At 37.6% G+C, this 16,946-nt stretch overlaps 1 protein-coding gene and 1 long non-coding RNA gene across 5 annotated transcripts; one reads left to right on the top strand and one right to left on the bottom strand.

Moving 5' to 3' along the window:
- Positions 1–5,423: 5,423 nt before the first annotated feature.
- On the bottom strand, positions 5,424–16,857 carry cremb (cAMP responsive element modulator b). 3 transcript variants are annotated; one of them, XM_053631228.1, is made up of 7 exons: positions 16,717–16,857; positions 16,279–16,371; positions 13,884–13,951; positions 13,659–13,789; positions 13,386–13,541; positions 8,938–9,094; positions 5,424–6,375 (listed from the first exon to the last, which is right to left on the bottom strand). In XM_053631228.1, exons 1-7 carry the CDS (start codon positions 16,753–16,755, stop codon positions 6,231–6,233), a joined length of 789 nt encoding a protein of 262 aa, XP_053487203.1. In that variant the 5' UTR covers positions 16,756–16,857; the 3' UTR covers positions 5,424–6,230. The 3 variants fall into 3 exon arrangements, with proteins under 3 accessions (XP_053487203.1, XP_053487212.1, XP_053487221.1); XM_053631237.1 differs by having other exon boundaries at positions 5,424–5,979; XM_053631246.1 differs by lacking the exons at positions 13,386–13,541; positions 13,659–13,789; positions 13,884–13,951; positions 16,279–16,371; positions 16,717–16,857 and adding an exon at positions 12,715–12,781.
- Positions 12,177–16,902, top strand: LOC128611629 (uncharacterized). Of its 2 annotated transcripts, none has more exons than XR_008386587.1 (3): positions 12,177–12,525; positions 15,322–15,519; positions 16,781–16,902. It is a non-coding gene; the product is annotated as an uncharacterized LOC128611629 (long non-coding RNA). The 2 variants fall into 2 exon arrangements; XR_008386588.1 differs by lacking the exon at positions 12,177–12,525 and adding an exon at positions 13,437–13,568 and having other exon boundaries at positions 15,370–15,519.
- Positions 16,903–16,946: the final 44 nt, after the last annotated feature.

Here is a 16,946-nt window from a genome sequence, read left to right as displayed (position 1 = left end):
TTTCTAACTATTTATGGATTTCAGCTGTCATTTTTAAATATGATTACACAAAAAACTATTATTATTATTATTATTATTATTATTATTATTATTATTATTATATAAACATTATTGTGCCACATAAAACCCAGGGTTAGTCTTAGAAATTACAGCAAAATGCTGTAAAAAAAAAAATGTTTTTTTATATAAAAAGTAAGTAGTTTTTATTGCTAAAAAAATTTCTGCAAACAATTAGAAATAACAAATGTTATGATTCACACTATATTATATTCAGAGACAACTTGATTTTGAAAATAATGTTTTTTTGTTAAAAAAATCAATAACTTTATATAATAATAATTGTTGGCTATATATGTAATCACATTTAAAATGTGCATCATTAAGAATTATTAATAAAATATATGCTATAAAAATAAATAAATGTTATCCACATCATAATACTGCAATACCTTAGATATCCAGTGAAGTAGAGGAGTATAATCTTGGTAGAATGTACACAGTTGCCAGGTCATGCAATTTTTAGATGTTCCCTTACTGACTTCTGAGATTCTAACATGTGGTTGACTGTAAGTGACATAGTATACTCCCACCCCAACACTAATTGACAGGTTTCTGTGCAATGATTATCTATTCTATATAAAATCTATCTATATGTAACCTAATCTATAATCTGTTTTATTAGATAGATAGATAGATAGATAGATAGATAGATAGATAGATAGATAGATTTTATTTGCTTTTGTGTTTTTGTACTTTTTTAATTACTTTTCATAACTTTTTTTATTATTTTTTAAAATAACTTTTTTTGACTTTTATAAAAAACTATATAACATATAGGTATGGAACATGAATGATCAAAAATGTTTCTGAACACTATAACTACTGTGAACAAGAGAATTAGGCCGTAATAACGTGTACTATTTTATATGTAAAACATGTTGCACTACATTCATCTTGTATTCTAAAAACATTCACATATGAATGATGTAAATGTGGACGAAGGGCGTGTCTCGTTATCCATGACATTGTTAAATCTCCGGTTCTCAGACCCTCACTGAACAGAGCAGACGAAGAGAGAGGTGAGAGTGCAGCAGGAAAGCAAGACTTTGTGCTTGCAGGAAAGTACTGGCCACATTTGGAAAGTCGCTAAGGTTTGTCCAAAATGTCGCTAGATTTGCCATTAGGTGCTTTTTTTTGCACACAAAAAAAGTCGCTAAAGGGGTCTGAAAAGTCGCTAAGTTGGCAACACTGGTCTACACTGACAGCTAGATAAAAGGCAGGCTAAGCTCCACCTCTCCCCAGCAAAAAGATAATACAGAGGGAGAGGGAACGCAGGGTTTTTAATTTATGCACATTCTATTTGAAAAGCAATAAAATACACCAAGTACCCAAATGATGCCCTGTCTGTTTTTTTTCTTGAAAACAATTTGCGCCCCCTTCCCATCTCTCAGCGCATCTCTCCCCCATGTTGAGAACCACTGCGTTTGAATATTGGCAGGCTCCATACACCACACTGAGGATGTGAACATGCAAATGGTGTAATTGCTATTACCATCTCAATATGACATGGTCATAACGCGTAAGACACTGGAAATGCAATAGCAAAGGAATTTTGCGTTTCCATTTGAAATTTGCCAGACACTGTACATTCGTGTAAATGAAAATGCAAACAGTAATACACAATTTGATTTTCATTTGAATTATGTCACAATTTATGCGTCCACATATAGGAAATGCAAATGCAAATACAGTTTGCAATTGCTTTTGAATATTGTCCGCAAAATACTTCCATAGAACAGAGCATAAGGACAGTTAATGTACTTTGCATGGCACTGTAGCAGCTAAACCCATACACTGATAGCTTAGTTGTGGCTAATGACAATAAACTAGCTTAGTTTCATGTTTATCTTGGTCTCATCAGACCACAGGACATGATTCCAGTAATCCATGTCCTTAGTCTGCTTGTCTTCAGCAAACTGTTTGCGGGCTTTCTTGTGCATCATCTTTAGAAGAGGCTTCCTTCTGGGATGACAGCCATGCAGACCAATTTGATGCAGTGTGCGGCATATGGTCTGAGCACTGACAGGCTGACCCCCCACCCCTTCAACCTCTGCAGTAATGCTGGCAGCACTCATACGTCTATTTCCCAAAGACAACCTCTGGATATGACGCTGAGCACGTGCACTCAACTTCTTTGGTCAACCATGGTGAGGCCTCTTCTGAGTGGAACCTGTCCTGTTAAACCGCTGCATGGTCTTGGCCACTGTGCTGCAGCTCAGTGTCAGGGTCTTGGCAATCTTCTTATAGCCTAGGCCATCTTTATGTAGAGCAACAATTCTTTTTTTCAGATCCTCAGAGAGTTCTTTGCCATGAGGTGCCATGTTGAACTTCCAGTGACCAGTATGAGGGAGTGTGAGAGCGATGACACCAAATTTAACACACCTGAGACCTTCTAACACTAACAAGTCACATGACACCGGGGAGGGAAAATGGCTAATTGGGCCCAATTTGGACATTTTCACTTAGGGGTGTACTCACTTTTGTTGCCAGCGGTTTAGACATTAATGGCTGTGTGTTGAGTTATTTTGAGGGGACAGCAAATTTACACTGTTACACAAGCTGTACACTCACTACTTTACATTGTAGCAAAGTGTCATTTCTTCAGTGTTGTCACATGAAAATATATAATCAAATATTTACAAAAATGTGAGGGGTGTACTCACTTTTGTGAGATACGTAGCTAACGCCCCTGATCTGTGAATTAGCTCTTAAAGTGTCATGAAACACTAAACTACATTTTCTGAGATTTTAACAGAGGTGTTCTTATGACACATCATAAAAGACAATCTTAGCATCCAATAATTGTAACTGTCACTTTTTTTCACTATTTTCATCTTCCTAGATTAAAATCTGGGTCACAGGCAGTGATGTGGCAATGTGCTATAGTACTTTGATGACGTGTCGGTGTCTCATAATTATTCATGAGCCTGCGTGTTCTTATCCTATAAGATGCTGTCTCTTAATTATTCATGACAGCACCTGATGCTTTCCTACAGATGTAGTAGATGAGAGAGGTGTTCAAATGGGTCGCAGGTGTTTGTTTCAGTGGTGTAAGAGCTCGAGTGTGTTTATTTGGGAGCGCTATGAGAACTGGAGAAAGGTGGACTTCGGACTTGGTCATGAAAGCGGTTTGCTTCTACACAATGATGTGGTACTCAGTCCCGAGGACTTTTCTATCCCTTCAAATGAGGTATGTGTCTAATTTTTAACCATGACAGTTTTACTTGCCTTTTGAGCTAATTAAACTGCTTAAAGCTCTGCAGGCCATCGTGTGTAAAATTATGCAACGAGAGTCCGCGTTGAAGGGAAGAGCCTTCGCCTTTTATTCGCGAAAAGCTCAGGCCTATTAGCTAACTACCATTCCAACACTCCTCCTATCCTCCAGTTTTATTTTATGTTTTCCTCCATAGTCACACAAAGGGCTAATAGTTTAAATAGATAGGACAGAGGAGCTGCACCGCTATATATTGTGTCTCTATTTAGTCCTGGGGATTCAGGAGGAGAGAAGTCCGCTGTCTCATCTGCAAACTTTGTCACTATTAATCTTTTTTTTTTTGAGTGTTTTGAAGGCTCGCCCCCCCCCCCTTCCTCTCCTGCCTTTCCCTGCCACGCCCACTCCCCCTCCCTTTTTTGTACAGCCATCCATGCCCATTTAAGCTGCATTTTTCAAAAACATTGTGAGGTAGACTTGAGCTGAAGAGGGAGGTTTCATGACCCTTTAAAGTAACAGCAGTCTAATAAACCTGCTGCTGTCTGTGTCATTAATGTTAATCAAACAACAAAAGACAAAGAGAAAATTACTCACTGTCTCATTTGACTGAATAACTTCAGTAAATTTAATAAGAATCACTGTACATGTCATACAGTGAAGTCTATTTTATTTTACATTTAATTGCTTTATTCAATTTCTGTAGTTACTACAATTTCTGTTTACTTGAATACTACTGATAGACCTACCTGAGAAAACATATCACTATCATGAAATAAGATTGTAGTCATATCGCCCAGCCCTAAACATTAGCATTTGGTGATTCCAGTCTTGAATGTCATGTAAAATGTGAAATGTACTTCTTAATGTAGTTAATATCATAAACCTTGCTGATAGAGATTTTTAAATTTATTTTAGGAATTAAAATGAAAAAAGTTTCAAGAACAGAGCTGTATTCAGAAATGAGTTTGTTGTCATTCATAGTCAGATTAAAAGCAGTAATAAAGCATGAAGCTTGTTGTTATGTCATGCTGCTAAATGTAACTCTACTCCATACTCTCTCTCTCTCTCTCAGCCTATATAACTATTAGGGAGAGGCATCAAATAATTGAAATGTCAACTCGAACTGGAGGACACAACATAGTGTTACAATAACAAAACAGGCCTATTTGTATTTCCATACACTTATAATAATAAAAGTTCTACATATACCTTTATATCAGTTTTTGTTGATAGGAAACTAGTTGAGGTGCTGATGACATGAAATAAAAATATTAAATAGCAATGGCAATATATAATAGTGGTATTTTTTGTTACATTTATGTTGCCATTGGTTTGTGAAGGTTAAAATATTATTTAACAGCTCAGTGTTCAGTATAGAATTACAATTTCAAATAATTTTTCAATTTAATTACTTTCTGGACTCGGCAATTAAGGCCATGGCTCCTGGTATTAATGTGGATGTTAATTTGACACATACCACCTACCTGAACATTGTTGCAAAAAATTTTCAGGAATGGTTTGAGGAACATGACTAAGAGTTGAAGGTATTGACTTGGACTCCAAATTCCCCAGATCGCAATCTGATAGAGTATCTGAGGGATGTGGTGGACAAACAAGTCTGATCCATGGAGGCCCCACCTCGCACCTTCTAGGACTTAAAGGATCTGCTGCTAACATCTGGTGCCAGATACACAGCACACCTTCAGAGAGCTTGTGGAGTCCATGCCTTGATGGGTCAGAGCTGTTTTAGCAACACGAGGGGGACCTACACAATATTAGGCAGATGGTTTTAATGTTATGGCTGATCTCTGTATTGCAATATGGCTCAATTGCAAAACTAGAACAGCGTTACTTTCTTTATACAGATACACTACAGATAAGGACAAGGATATATAAAAAATCATCATCTTCGAGGTACCAAAAATATAAAACTCACACATTCTCTCTCTCTCTCTCTCTCTCTCCCTCTCTCACACACACACACACACACACACACACACACACACATTCTCTCTCTCTCTCTCTCTCTCTCACACACACACACACACACACACACATTCTCTCTCTCTCTCACACACACACACACACACACACTGTAATGTAACAAAATGCTATGTAAAAATACACAGTTATGTACATAAATCCTGAAAAATTAAGTGTCAAAAATATATTTATTCAAGATTAAAATTCACTACATAGATAAAGATCCAAAATCACTTCAGTATTTAGTTCACTGTAGATGTTCAATTCAAATACCTCAATATGTAAGGTTTGTACAATCAAATATACACATACAACAGCTTCTTTAATATATAGTCTATCCTTATATATTGTAAGCATTTCAAATTTAAACATTAATAAAATAAAAGATAACTTCTTTTGTTAAAACCCAGGATATCCTGTTTTTGTTGTTGTTGTTGTTTTTTGTGCTGGTAAATTTCTTTCGTCCCATAGATAGATATAAAAACAAACTGAAGCAGAAGATTAAACATGCAGTACAACTGAATAAAAATAATTAAAAAAAGAAGCAGAGGCAAAGCAATGAGGCAGTAACTGTTAAGACCTATCTTGACTTCTTAGCACAGCTTTCCTTCAGATACTTTAGCTCTTCCATGAGCATCTTGTTCTGCTGCTCCAGCATGGAGATATGGTCCTCTAGGCAGTTTACATACTCCCTTTTTCTGCGGCGAGACTCTTTAGCCGCCTGCCTGCAAAAAGCACAAGCCACAAAGGCAAAATACCACATTCACTGGTTCAGTGCAGCAAATCAGCTCTACCTGACATACACACATACAATCTTCACAGTCGTCAAGATATAAAACTACATAAACAATGCATCTGTAGCCTTTTTTCTGCATTTGCGAGCAGTGACTATACAGAGAGTGAAAAGTGCTTTTGCTTAGATGCATTCAGTAATCCGTAAAGAGCAGTCTCTCATGTGTGACCACCAACATTTTTTTTATTCAGTCTTGCGACAGTACAAGTCTTTTAATGCCTTGAGTTCTTCGATGAGTGTCTTGTTTTGATTTTCAAGCACGGCAACACGATTCTCGAGACATTTGACATACTCTTTCTTCTTCCGGCGACATTCCCGTGCAGCTTCCCTGGAAGCGATAACAAAGACCCTGAGCATGATCACATCCAACTTGACTTCAAGAGCCACTTCAATCAGGGCAAAAAAAACCAAAACAAAAACTTTTCAGCACTTCCGTCAAGTCATGCTACACATGCAAACGGAAGGAAAAGGTCATAATCTGGATGAATGAATGAATGAATGAATGATAATCCACGAATAAGAATAAAATCCATGGCCTGCCATAAGAACCAACCAGTGATCAATAAAATGTCAAGATCCTGAGTTCTAACATTTGTGTACAATATTTTAGCAATATATTCCCACCATTCCAATACCATGTTGAATATATGCATGTTCTGGCTTACTGTGCAGAGTGCATTCTTTGAAAACACAGTAGTTTAAAACTGTTTTCTTAAATGGGGAGTTCTCCGTTCTTCACATTTTACCCTTTCTAAGCACTTACAGGGTGATTTCTAGGTACCACATGCAGATTTTATATCAATTGAACACTGAATCATGCTCTCAATGGAGCATTTCCACAGCCTACAACATTGCACCACATGTTGCTATTGAGATAACTAGGTACTGTCCCCAAAACAATATCGGCTTTGAGCATGTTTCATGGACGCAAATTTATTTATTTTTTAAACCAATCAAAAACTGGAGTGGTTTGTTCCGCCTCCAGCACCCTTAAACTTAAACCACAATGAAGAGAATAGATCACGGCAGGAATACGTTAAGTAGGTTTTTTTTTTTTTTTTAACTGTTTTATGTCTTTAAACATGGTTTCAACAAAACTGATATTGACAATCTAATTAGCATACTTAGCGCTGTAAATTTACCTGATTCTAATGTATTTTGCAAAACAATCATTGGTGGGGAGTAAAAATGAAAAGATCTTAAAACTTCATGTATTGACAAAAGAAATGTCTGGGTGACTAGAAATCAACAAATAAATATTTAGAACTACTCAAATGTAAAATAAGGTGAACTTTAAAAGGTGGATGAATGCTTCTACTTGTTGTGCCAAAACTGACTCTTTAATACAGCAAATTACAGTTCAGTTACAATCTAAATGTCCTTTCCTTTCAAATGATGAGTACACTTTAGAACAAAATTTAGACTGTAGCAAACTGGCTGGCTCTTGACTTAACATGCAATGTTCCCCCAAACCCACCAATCACATAATTTCTTATTTAAATCACTTTTAATCAATTTAGCACAAAATTGAACAATCTTTTTTTGTTTTGTTTAAATCACTAGTTTTACCCCTGGGATAACAACATTAAAACGATTATTTTAAGTAGATATAAAACCATTCTTTATTATAAGATTGCTATTAGATGCATTACATTCAATTTGCTTTCATCAAAAGCCACTCCATGCTTTTAATGCTCGCATCAAATGTCTAAAAATGCAATCACAGTGACTTTGATAGTGGCATGGTCATTGGTGCCAGACGGACTGGTTTGAGGCCAGATGCAGTTATTACAGTTAACTGTCCAGTTGTGTTGAGCCTGTGCCCATTGAAGCCTGTTATAGGCTCACAGGAGTGGAACCTGATGATCTGCTTTTTGTTAGATTATCTGATCAATGTTTGGCATGTTATGCATTCTGAGATGTTTTCTGCTCACCATGGTTGTAAATAGTGCACATTTGAGTTACCATAGCCTTCCTTTCAGCTCAAACCAGTCTGGGCATTATCCTCTAACCTCTCTGATCTCCCGAACTGCTGCTCGCTGGATGTTTTTCACACCATTCTGTGCAACCCCTATAGATTGCTGTTTGTGAAAAATCCCAGGAGATCAGCATATTTCTAAAATACTCAAATCAGTCCATCTGGCACCAAAAACCATGCCATAATCAAATTCACTGAGATCATGTTTTTTTCCCCCATTATGATGTTAGATGTGAACACTAATTGAAGCTCCTGACATCTCTGCATGATTTTATGCACACACTGCTGCCATATGATTGGCTGATAGGATAAGTGAACAAATTACAGTGGCCGATGAGTGTAAGTGCTGCAGAAATAGGTTGCCACCAACTGACCAGAAACAAGTGCAATCAGGCACCAAATTAACACTAAACATGTCTCTATAATTTATGGGAAAGATCTTATAAACATATGATAATGTAACATTCCCAAGAAACTTGATTAATGTCACAGTACATAAAATCAACTGACACTTTTAACACATAATGAATTCCTTTTCTTTTTGTAATGGAAAAAAAAAAGATGATCGACTGATATCTCACTACTGCAGCAAAGAATTACAAGCATTTAATTCTTGAAAATTTCCGGCAGCACAAACCTGAAATGGAACTAAGATATGTGTGTAAGTGTTACCAAGCTATAGTCAAAGTAGAAATGTATGTACAGTTTGTAGAAAGCCTGAAAATCTAATGCCACCGAGTTGACAGAAATGGAAACATCATGCATAAGATGATTTGATGAGAGCGGTTATATGCTGAAAAATTATTAAAATGGGCAGCATAGTGTTTGTGCAGTAGGGTACCATTTAATACCATAACACACATAGAGAAATGTAGTGTGTAGTGTGCTAAGTAGAGAACCAGAGTATGTTACCTGTTCTTCATCAGGCGGAGCTCCCTCTTGCGTGAGGCCTCCTCACCAAGTTGCTGAGAGCTGTGCAGAGGGCTGGTTGAGCTCGCCATCGCTACACCCTGTGGAAGGCTGGAGGCGGGAGGACAGATCTGATATGCTGACACGTCTCCAGTACCAGCTACAGTAACCCACACACAAACAAACATAACTTCAATCAAGAGCATGTCCTGTATCTCTTCAAATCATTTTAAAATTTATTTTTATTTGAATATACACCGCAACAATAATATTAAAACCACTGAAAGGTGATGTGAATAACATTGTATATCTTGTTACACCTCAAAAGAGGTGGGATATATTAGACAGCATGTGAAGTGAATGTGTTGGAAGCAGGAAAAATGGGCAAGTGTAAGGATCTGAGCGACTTTGACAAGGGCTGAATTGTGATGGCTAGACGACTGGGTCAGAGCATCTCGAAATTGGCAGGTCTTATGTGGTGTTCCTGGTATGCATTGTTTAGTACCTACCAAAATTGGTAGGTACAATGTCCACATTGCAAAAATTGTTCAGGAATGGTTTGAGGAACATGACTAAGAGTTCAACGTGTTGACTTGGCCTCCAAATTCCCCAGATCTCAATCCGATCGAGCATATGTTGAATGTGCGGGGCAAAGAAATCCGATCCATGGAGGCCCCACCTCACAACTTACAGGATTTAAAGGATCTGCTGCTAACATCTGGTTGCCACAGCACACCTTCAGAGGTCTTGTGGAGCCCATGCCTCAATGGGTCAGAGATGTTTTGGTGGCATAAGAGGGACTTACACAATATTAGGCAGGTGGTTTTAATGGTATGGCTGATCGGTGTATAACCTAATGTGCTCATGATAAAACAAGGAAGTTTATTTGAGCCCTGCCTTTCTTAATGAACAGCAAAACATTCTTTGATATTGATGTACCAAGACAACTGAACAAGGGAAGGTATAAAATAATAAGTAAAGAAATCAAATACAAAACTGAGTACAAACCATAAAAGTGACTAACATATTCAAAGCAGGGGAAAAACATGACTGTTTATGAAATAATTTACAACAGTGATTCACAACCATGGTCCTGCTGTACCCCTGTTCTGCACTTTTATCCTGCGCTACCAAACCTGCGTCGCCTCAGGAAGTGCATGTTAATTAGGTAATTAGTTTGATCAGCCATGTTTGAGCAGGGACAACAACAAAATAAACAAGGCAGGGGTACTCTCTGACCATGGGATTTAAGTGAAGGTTTAAAGTGTTTATTATTATTATCATTTAATTCAATAAACAACTGAATGTTGTGCAAGTGGTCCATTATAAAAGATAATCAACCTTAACAAGCCACTAATACTGGATCAACTGACATATAGTCTTGACATATATAGTTATCAATATATTACTACTATTTAAGTAGAAGAGATAATAATCCAAAGCAAACACATCATCAGTTCATAAACAATGTCATGATTAAGAACAGTCTTTGAATCTTTTTAACTTAAGTATTTTGTAAAGATCCACCTGACTACTGAACAGGTTGAATAGACGGCTGAATAGTGGGTTTTACCTGTGGATTGTACATACATATGTACTGTATACAGCACGCTCTCGTGTGTTATTCCTTACAGATATTAGGCATGTTAGTTAACTAGCAAGCTAAGCCTGATAAATTCTTAGTTAATCTGCCATTTTTACTGATATGTAAATAGTTACATATAATAGTTAATAGTTAGCTACTAACAATGCAATGCAAAGACAGAGCTATTCAGACCAGAGTTGTCACTTCAAACTGCCTGTAAATGCAGTTTGGAAGGGTGTCTGGTTCAATAATATACACCAGCGGTGCTTAACCTTTTTACGACTGCAACCCACTTTTAAGAATGACAATGTTTTGCGAAGACCCATCTTTGACCATGAGTCTGGCTCTATACTTGTTCTTCGGCTACACCAGCGCTGAAAAACCAGCCTCACACACATAGGTCGATGCGAATGGGAGAGTTTGTTTTCAATACCATGTCACTAAGTTCTCGGTATTCGACTTACACGGATATCCAAAAATTCGCCAGGGGCTTCTCTCTGTGAACCTCTGTTTACAATCGTTTAAAAGAAAAGTTTTCCCGCATCCCCCAGGTTCAGAACCGCTGGTATACACAATGTCACATTTCAGATCAAAACAATTTGGCTTTGTCTGGCTCTGCTTTTTTTTTTTTTCCAGGATATAACAATGTTATCACAACACCGATTTGTTTTGTTTCCGTCAGAGGGAGACGTCAGAGTGACGTGTCTCACACAGAGGTCCGGATTGTTTGATCAATACGGATTCCCTATGGTTGAAAATGTATTGGCATTTTACTTGCCGGGTATTGTAGTTTTCGCTTCACTGGTGGGTGAAAACAGGGAAATGACATAAAATCATGAATTCTGCTAAAACCCAGGCAGTAAGAGATACCATCCCAGGCAACAGAATACTACATACTACATAAAGTATTACATTTTAGCTTTATTCCAGAATTGTCACCAATTGATAACCTCCAGATTAACCTCCTCTTTCACATGTAGTATTATGTGATAGAAAAGTAGTACACAACCAGCCTTGCCACAGATAGCCTGGGTTCAGATTTCTTGCCAAGCCACAGTGTTCAGCGGAAAAGCACTAAAATGTGATAAACTTCCTGTTTTTAACTACAGCTACTTCCAAGACCCCAAACTGTTTTTTACTTCCAGACACCACAGATAAAGCGCCAGTGTTCAGAATGTTAAACAATACATTCAAGTTTTATTTTACCTTTTCTTGTTTTTTTCTCACAAAGCTATTTCCCTGAGGCTCTTTCTCTTTTCTTTTCTCTGTGGACATCTCTGTCTCTCAGAGGCAGCAACGGTTTATTACCTAACAGATGATTAATTTTGTAATGTCTTGTTCTTGCAAAAGGAACTGCCGGTAATCACAGCATGACTCTGTACTGACGTCAATGTACATCTTATTTGCTGTTCAGCATTTACATTTCCCTGCTGGCGTCCAGTTCCAGGAAGCATGATGACGTCAGTGAGTGGGTTGAGTATTCAAGCGTTGCAGGAAGGGGGGGGGGGTGGTTGAGAGACACAGAGGGAGCGAGAGAGAGTGAGAGAATGTGTGCTTATGTTTGTGTGTGTGTGTGTGTGTGAGAGAGAGAGAGAGAGAGAGAGAGAGAGCGAGAATGTGTGTGTGTGTTTGTGTGTGAGTGAGAGAGAGAGAGAATGTGTGTGTGTGAGAGTGAGAGAATATGTGTGTGTGTGTGTGTGTGTGAGAGAGAGAGAGAGAGAGAGAGAGAGAGAGAGATCGTAGCAAAAGTAAAAAAGAATAAGAGGAGGGCTGGAGACAGAACCGTATAGACCAGGAAGCACTTGCTGTTGTTTTACTTATTGTAGAGGTTTAGAACATAGACTTTGTATTTCATTACTAACATATGATAAAATAAATGATAAATATATGAGGAATTCCATTACTAACAATTTAATGTCTCAAAACAAGCTGAAAATAGTTCGCTTTTTAACTATTCTCTTAACAAAGCTGGACATTTTAAAACATCACAAAAGTCACAAGACTTGGTAAGTTACTATTTATTTTCAGAATACTCTAGTTTTATCAACATTTAAAAGGAGCTTTTTCAGCTAAAACCTGAAAGCAGCCTTAAACATTATACTGTTTGCTGTAACACCATGCTATACTGTTATGTATTAGGAACAATATGTATGACCAATAGTACCATTTAGAACATAAAAAATCAATAAACTTACCTGATTCTGTCTCCTCTCTAATTATAGCCATGTGTTTCTCCGTCTGCATTCAGCATACACTGACTAGCTATGTGTGCAATTACAATTAAAGCTATTGACATCACTATGACATCACCAGCCTCCTGATGTCAGTAGCTCAGTGGCTGTCTGAGCAATCCCCGCCCCCCCCCCCCCCCCCCATCTCTTCCTCCTTCCTCAAGCCAAAAGCATTTTGTGTTGTTATTCTTAGCTTCAAAGCCGTATTGTAACACACAGCAGCAAAAGTTTCAGATGCCAAATTCTAACACTGACTTTGAAGAGGTTAGGGAGAAATTTAAAACAGATAATGGAGGGTTTTTTTAATGATTAAAAGGTGAGTGTTCACGATGTGTTTTTTTTTTTACCTTGCCCTCCTGTTAGATTCATGTTGTATGGTATGTTTGACACCCCACCCCCTCCCTAAATGCTTTCCTTTTAAGATATCCTAATTGATTCATTCACACATTGTGATATCCCTTTGAATACAATTACCCATGTCCATTTATTTTAGGTTAATCGATTAATTACAAATATATAACAGCATATTAAATGCTGTCCATGTACATTTTACATATTGAAAAATAATAATTTGATCCATAACACTGTGACATTACTTTTAATCAATTGAGGCAGTGAATAAAGCATAACTTTACCTTCAGCTACCATTGTGTTGGCAGGGGCATAATATTGAAGACACTGGACAAAGGCAGGGCATGGTTGTGGGGCATCTGAAGTGGATATGGTGAAACTCTGATAGCCCGGATCGCTGCTGCCAATCTGCCAATCTGCTGCCTCAGACTTGATGTCATCTATAGGCACATATATAAATTCTAACAGTTAAGAATTCTTTTGATACAAATAATTACTTAAACTCATCTAGCAGCAGCTTAAATAATATTTGTACTGGATTTTTCAAAAAGCCTTACAAATCTGGCCTCTGTTGGTGTTGTAGTAGGTGGGTGCGTGTACACTAGGGGGAGCAGCTTGTTCATTTGTCAACGTTTCTGCAACCATCATGGCCATAGGTGCAATCGAACCAAGCTCATTCAGATTATTCCTTGAACACACAAAACACTTCAGCTTTACATGTTTTTTTAACAGTATAATTTAACTATAAACACAATAATAAAAAAAAGCAAGCTGTTTGTTACCTGTAGGAGCTACTTGGATCAAAGATATCTTCTCCATATTTCCCATTTGTGGAGTTCCCCAGTGCTTGCTAAAGAAACATTCAATGCCTTATGATTTTTGAAATCTAGTGTTTTAGTGGAATCACAATATACACAATACTGTCACCTGCTAATGTGTCTATAAAATTAATAACATATCAATACACAGAAATGTTTATCCCTGAGAACAGGTTGCTAAAGTGAATTCCTAAGTAAAATGTTGGTTTTAGTTGGAAAGTATACACACTGTGACACTAAAATGCTAGTGCAAAACTATAGAAGACCAGATCTGCCAAAATAAAAAAAAAGTAAAATAATATATAAATATATAAACAAATAAATTAATGCATAATAGATAGATAGATAGATATACCGATCAGCCATAGCATTAAAACCACCTGACTAATATTGTGTAGATCCCCCTTGTGTCACCAAAACAGCTCTGACCCATCAAGGCATGGACTCCACAAGACCTCTGAAGGTGTGCTGTGGTATCTGGCATCAAATGTTATCAGCAGATCGTTTTAGCCCTGTAAGTTGCGAGGTGGGGCCTCCATGGATCGGACTTGTTTGTCCACCACGGTCCTCAGATACTCTATCGGATTGAGATCTGGGGAATTTGGAGGCCAAGTCAACACCTTCAACTCTTAGTCATGTTCCTCAAACCATTCCTGAACAATTTTTGCAGAGTGGCAGGGCGTAATATCCTGTTGACAGAGGCCACTGCCATTAGGGAATACCATCGTCATGAAGGGGTGTACTTGATCTGCAACAATGTTTAGGTAGGCAGTACGTGTCAAAGTAACATGCATATAAATGCCAGGACCCAAAGTTTCCAGGGAAATCATTGCCCAGAGCCTCTTGCTGCCGTCCACTTGATGAGCTTTCGCTCCCCATGCTTCGCTGACCCTGTAGTTGGTTGTCCTTCCTTCAATTACATTTGTTTGGTTCTAAGCTCTGTATACTGGGAACACCCCACAAGGTCTGCCATTTTGGAGATGCTCTGACCCAAGCGTCTAGCCGTCACAATTTGGTCCTTGTCAAAGTCTCTCAGATCCTTACGCTTGCCCATTTTCCTTACTTACAACACATCAACTTCTAGAACTGATTGTTCACTTGCTGCATAGTATATCCCACCCCTTGACAGATGCTCTTGTAACAAGATAATCAACAATATTCACATCACCTGTAAGTGGTTTTAATTTGATTGCTGATCAGTATATATAGTAGTTTTCTATAGTGGACTAATTATGCCAAAATTTATATATATATATATATATATATATATATATATATATAAATTTTGGCATAATTAGACCACTATAGAAAACTGCTATAATCACAGCTACATTATATGCCCAAACATTTGTGGACACCTGGCCATAATGCTTATATGTGCTTTTTGAATATCTCATTCCAGATGTAGTCCCTCCTTTGCTGTTATAATAACCTCCACTCCTCTGTGAAGGATTCCCACTAGATTTTGGAGCATGGCTGTGTAGATTTGTGCTCATTCAACTACAAGAGCAATAGTGAGGTCAGGCACTGATGTCAGTTGAGGAGGCCTGGGGTGCAGTTGGTGTTCCAGTTCATCCCAAAGGTGTTCAGTGGTGTTGAGGTAAGGGCTCAGAATGCCACTTGAGTTCTTCCCCATGTCCATCTTTATGGATCTCACATAGTAGACAATTGTGTGCTTCCAACTTTGTGGTAACCGTTTGGGAAAGAACCACACATGGGCGTAATGGTCAGGTGTCCACATACTTTTGGTCATAGAGTGTAAAGTTTGTGCAACCCCTCTATGAAGACTCCATTAAGAATTTATATTGTGCCATATTACAACCACAATTCCAAAGACATTGGGATGCTGTATAAAATGTAAATTCGAAAAAATAGAATGCAATGATTTGCATATCTTAATCTAATTAGTTGTTTAATGTTCCTCCAGCTGTTTCTTTTTAGTAATACTTACTTTTCCAGCCTTTTTGTTGCCCCCGTCCCAACTTTTCTGAGACGTGTTGCGGCCATCAAATTCAAAATTACCTTATTTTTTTTTTTTAAAATGGTACATTTCCTATAATTTCCTACCAAAAACATTTTATATGTTTTCTGTGTTCTATTGTGAATAACATATGGGTTTATGAGGTTTGCAAATCATTCTGTTTTTATTTACATTTTACACAGCGTCCCAACTTTTTTTTGGAACTGGAGTTGTACACAAGTCAATATTGGTGTTAGTACTGGCAAAATAAGATAATTTGATTGGGTTTTTCATTTAATTTCATTGCTTCTGACTGATTCTAAAATTCTGCTGACATAAAACTATGGTATCTAATATACTCCAATGACTTAAACATGCTTACTGTTTGGTTTAAAATACCTGATGAAGTGCAGAATCTTGAGTCATGGTAGACTGACTTTCCATATTAACTTGTAGAGGAGAACCTTTTATATCCATGAAGGTATTTTGACTCTAAAATCAAGTTAAACAAAGAAAAAAATACATTATTGCATGACCGGTTTGTGTACATGTAAATTTAAAAATAATGTAAACTGTGTGTGTGTGTGTGTGTGTGTGTGTGAGAGAGAGAGAGAGAGAGAGAGAGAGAGAGAGAATCGTCTGCACATCTTCTAAGACCCTGAAACAAAGCCTGTTTGAACTGCCTCAAACCGCTTCTTATTCGCACAGAATTATGTCATGCTCTGCATTTCATATATATAGTAGTGGTTCAGCACAAGCGCTTCAGAGCGCTCTCATTATTCTATCCTGCTTTATTCTATCCTTTATTGACCATCTTTCTGTAATAAACCCTTTTACCTTCAGAGGACGAGTCTGCGAGTGTTGTCTAATTTCCATGACAATTTGGCACAAATCTTTTCAGCTTTTCTGGACAACAAGAAAACCAGAGGACGCCCGTGGAAAAGTTTCACCCTGAAGTCCGTATTGACACACAGGCGGTTTGCCCTTTATTGTGCAGAGCGAAAGACCGACCTTACTACTGACTGATAGGAATCAAGAATTTAGAATTAGAATTAGAATTTATAAAG

This window comes from Ictalurus furcatus, chromosome 1 (genome assembly GCF_023375685.1).
Source record: "Ictalurus furcatus strain D&B chromosome 1, Billie_1.0, whole genome shotgun sequence".
NCBI classification, from domain to species: domain Eukaryota; kingdom Metazoa; phylum Chordata; class Actinopteri; order Siluriformes; family Ictaluridae; genus Ictalurus; species Ictalurus furcatus.
This window is presented reverse-complemented; position numbering and strand designations above follow the sequence as displayed.

Coding starts and splice junctions, on each gene's coding strand:
- cremb (XM_053631228.1), bottom strand. CDS start 16,755: ATGGAAATTAGACAACACTCGCAGACTCGTCCTCTGAAG. Junction 16,372..16,716: donor CGCAGACTCGTCCTCTGAAG/GTAAAAGGGTTT, acceptor ACTTGATTTTAG/AGTCAAAATACCTTCATGGA. Junction 13,952..16,278: donor AAGATTCTGCACTTCATCAG/GTATTTTAAACC, acceptor ATGTTTCTTTAG/CAAGCACTGGGGAACTCCAC.